The sequence below is a fragment of the Phocoena phocoena genome, chromosome 4, assembly GCF_963924675.1.
Source record: "Phocoena phocoena chromosome 4, mPhoPho1.1, whole genome shotgun sequence".
In the NCBI taxonomy this organism is placed as follows: Eukaryota; Metazoa; Chordata; class Mammalia; order Artiodactyla; family Phocoenidae; genus Phocoena; species Phocoena phocoena.
The window spans coordinates 132,243,061-132,246,767 of record NC_089222.1 but is presented as its reverse complement, the minus strand read 5'-3'; the positions used below and the strand labels follow the sequence as shown (position 1 = coordinate 132,246,767).

Genomic DNA, 3,707 nt, shown 5'->3' with positions numbered 1-3,707 from the left:
TGGCACATATATACAATGGAAGATTACTCAGTCATAAAAAGAAATGAAATTGAGTTATTTGTAGAGAGGTGGATGGACCTAGAGTCTGTCATACCTAATGAAGTAAGTCAGAAAGAGAAAAACAAATACTGTATGCTAACACATATATATGGAATCTAAAAAAAAAAAAAGCAACAACAACAAAAACAACACCCCAAAATGTTCTGAAGAAGCTGGGGCAGGACAGGAATAAAGACAGAGACGTAGAGAATGGACTAGAGCACACGGGGAGAGGGAAGGGTAAGCTGGGACAAAGTGAAAGAGTGGCATGGACATATATACACTACCAAATGTAAAATCAATAGCTACTGGGAAGCAGCCACATAGCACAGGGAGATCAGCTTGGTGGTTTGTGACCACCTAGAGAGGTGGGATAAGGAAGATGGGAGGGAGACGCAAGAAGAAGGAGATATGGGCATATATGTATACATGTAGCTGATTCCCTTTGTTATACAGCAGAAACTAACACACCATTGTAAAGCAATTATACTCCAATAAAGATGTTAAAAAATTATATGGATATTTTATTGAAGCATAGTTAATTCAGAATGTTCTCTTAGTTTTAAGTGTACAGAAAAGTGATTCAGTTATACATATATGTATATATATATATGTATATATATATATACATATACAAATGTATATTATTTTTCAGATTCCTCAGGAATTGTATGAATTTATCCAAATAGAAAAAGAGTAAAAGGTTCAATTGATAGATTGTTGAGACTACTGAATATAGTTAGTATTTGGCGAAATCCATTATCATACCCTTTTGAAGAAACACTAAACTATTTTGAATCATAACTACTGATGCTCTTAATACCTAATGGAAGTGAAGGAAAATTTATGTAACTCTACATGGTAATACCAGGACACACTGCGCACATGGATAAGAAGGGGAGGATACCTGAAAATGTTATCACCTATAACTCTGAAGGTCAAATCACAACAAATTCCAAGGAAAAGAAACTGAGTAGTTTCTTTCTTAGTCTGAGTGCTTAAAACATAATTAAGTATGTGATGATGTGATAAATTAAATTGAAGCAATAACCTAGAGAGGTATGCTTGTCTAAAACGGTGAGCAAGGAGGAGGGAACATCTGTCTGGACAGTGATGCATCCAGGTCTAAGAGTAATATATACTTGAAGTCCGGATCATGACGTTAAAAGTCAGAGAGTCTCCTCAGAGTAACTCAGCTGAACTCAAATTTCTTGTCACCATGTCCTACAACTGCTCCTCTGGAAACTTCTCCCACTCCCTTGGGGACCACCTGAGCTACCCAGGCTCCTCCTGTGGCTCTTCCTACCCCAGCAACCTTGTGTACAGCACTGACTGCTGCTCCCCCAGCACCTGCCAGCCCTCCTGTGTGGTGTTCAGTCCCCACCTGATGTCCTGCTACAGCCTGAGGACCTCCATGCTCTGCAGACACTTCCAGATAACTTATTATGGGTCTCTGGACTGTGGGTCCATCAGAGGCTACTCCCTGGGTTATGGATCTAGAAGCTCCTACTCCCTGGATTATGGATCCAGAAGTTCCTCCTCACTGGGCTGTGGATCCAGTGTATTCAGACCCCTGTGTTATGGAGTTCATGGTTTCCCTTCCCTGATCTATGGCTCCAGGTTTGACTACCCAACATACTTGGCTTCTAGGAGCTTTCAATCTTCTGGTTATAGGGCAACCTATAGATCAGCCTTCTGTAGGCCAACTTTCTGAGTTTCTAGACTTTGTGAGCAAAATGTTTGTCTCTATTTAAAACTGCTATCATAGCCTTTTTCAGAAATGTTAGCTAACTCCTCTCTCCATCAGGCCTTCATCCTTTCTCTAGCATCAAGCACTGGCTGACAGACTAGTTCTTTCAGTGAGATTAATGAATGACCAAAATATTGAGTCCATGTCTGTAATTTTGTTGAAACAATTGGTTCAGAATTACATAAACATTTTCTTACAAGATACATGGAAATTCAGTTTTGTTTGACCTAATAAACTCATTCACTCTTGCAACTGATATGTTCTCATTGTTCTTTATTGGTTTTAAGTTTGATTTATAATCTATCTCTGAGGCTACAGGCCTTCAGAGTACTTCTTTCTAGGAATGGGTTTGGATTTCTTCAGGAAATGGTGTCAAGCCTGGTGCATGGGAAATTTTCTGGGCACTCCATTGCCTAAGGGCTAACAAGTGTGTGTGTCTTCCACCAACAAAACTGGTAAGATTTTTATTATTGAGTATGCCCATAATTAAGTCAATATTCTCATTATGTTTTCAAGAAGGACACCTTGTGCCGACAACCATATATTATTTTGATTTTACATTTTCAAAACAGTATTGAGTTAGAATTTGTGCAGAAGACGTCACTTCTGGTGATGAAATAGTTATAGTATAACAAATATTTGTATAAATTGGATATATTGGTATGAAAAAGACAAAATATGAAGTACCATGGGTTAAAGGGCATTATGGTTGTCTTTAAATATACAGGAAACGGATTATTAAGTGTGTGTGTGTGCGTGTGAGAGAGAGAGGGGGAGATCTATTCAGATCTGAGGCAGGATACACTTTGGGTTTCTTTTCATTTGAACAAGTTATTTGTCTCAGCAGCTAAATGTGTGGCCAGAATTCAATTAAAACTTTTTCATAGCATACTTAGTAATAACTCTCCATGAGTGGGAAAATAAATATCAAAGATTACCATTTGTGGGCTTCCCTGGTGGCGCAGTGGTTGAGAGTCCGCCTGCCGATGCAGAGGACACGGGTTTGTGCCCCGGTCTGGGAGGATCCCACATGCCGCGGAGCGGCTGGGCCCGTGAGCCATGGCCACTGAGCCTGCGCGTCTGGAGCCTGTGCTCCACAATGAGAGAGGCCACAACAGTGAGACGCCCGCGTACCGCAAAACAAAAACAAAAACAAACAAGCAATAAAGATTACCATTTGCTCCAATCATGTGCTATGAATGTTTATTAATTTGCCTTCCTTCGTCCTCAAGCTTTTTCTAAGTGAATTTGAGGAAAGAGGGCCTCTTTTCACTTATACTCAAAGACAATCACGGCTCAGCATAGGGATGTGGGAACCAGGTCCCCTGTGTACAGAATCTGCTCAAGAGACAGAAAATAAAGAAATAGAGAAGAGGGACACAAAAGTTCCTGCTGATCCAGGAGTCTCTAGTTCCCAGCATCCTTTAAGCCAGTTTTACTAGTCCTTCATGCACTTTGATTATATGGACCAATAAAGTCTCCTTTTGGTTTAAGCTAATTAAAATAAAATAAGATTTCTGTTACATACATTTAATGTAATAATTATAATTACATAATTATTATTATAATTAATAATAATGTGTCATCTAGGTGCAGAGTTACTCATTGACTTTTGTATAAATAAGCAGTTAAATTTTTTATTAGTAAGATGAAAATATCCTGTGTGTCTGCATTATTGTCATTAGTATTGAGCAAGAATTCTTCTTGAAGTAATGTGGAATGAGTAACATGTGGACTAAAGAACCACTGGGAAAATGAATTCAAAGGGGTCACACTAGCATGGCCCATGAGAAAGTCCTGGGAACACATTCAGCAAACCTAATGGAACTAGAAGCATCTAACTTCATGTAAAGTAAGGTCCCAGGCCCACCAAGGAGTGATGAGTAGAGAGGAAAGTTTAAAACTGAGAACAAACCAA

At 39.1% G+C, this 3,707-nt stretch overlaps 1 protein-coding gene across 1 annotated transcript; it reads left to right on the top strand.

Annotated features, from left to right (window-relative positions):
• The first annotated feature begins 1,258 nt into the window (after positions 1-1,258).
• Positions 1,259-1,753, top strand: LOC136122096 (keratin-associated protein 13-2-like). Its single transcript, XM_065875901.1, has one exon. The coding sequence runs from the start codon at positions 1,259-1,261 to the stop codon at positions 1,751-1,753; it is 495 nt and encodes a 164-aa protein (XP_065731973.1).
• The last annotated feature ends 1,954 nt before the right edge of the window (positions 1,754-3,707 follow it).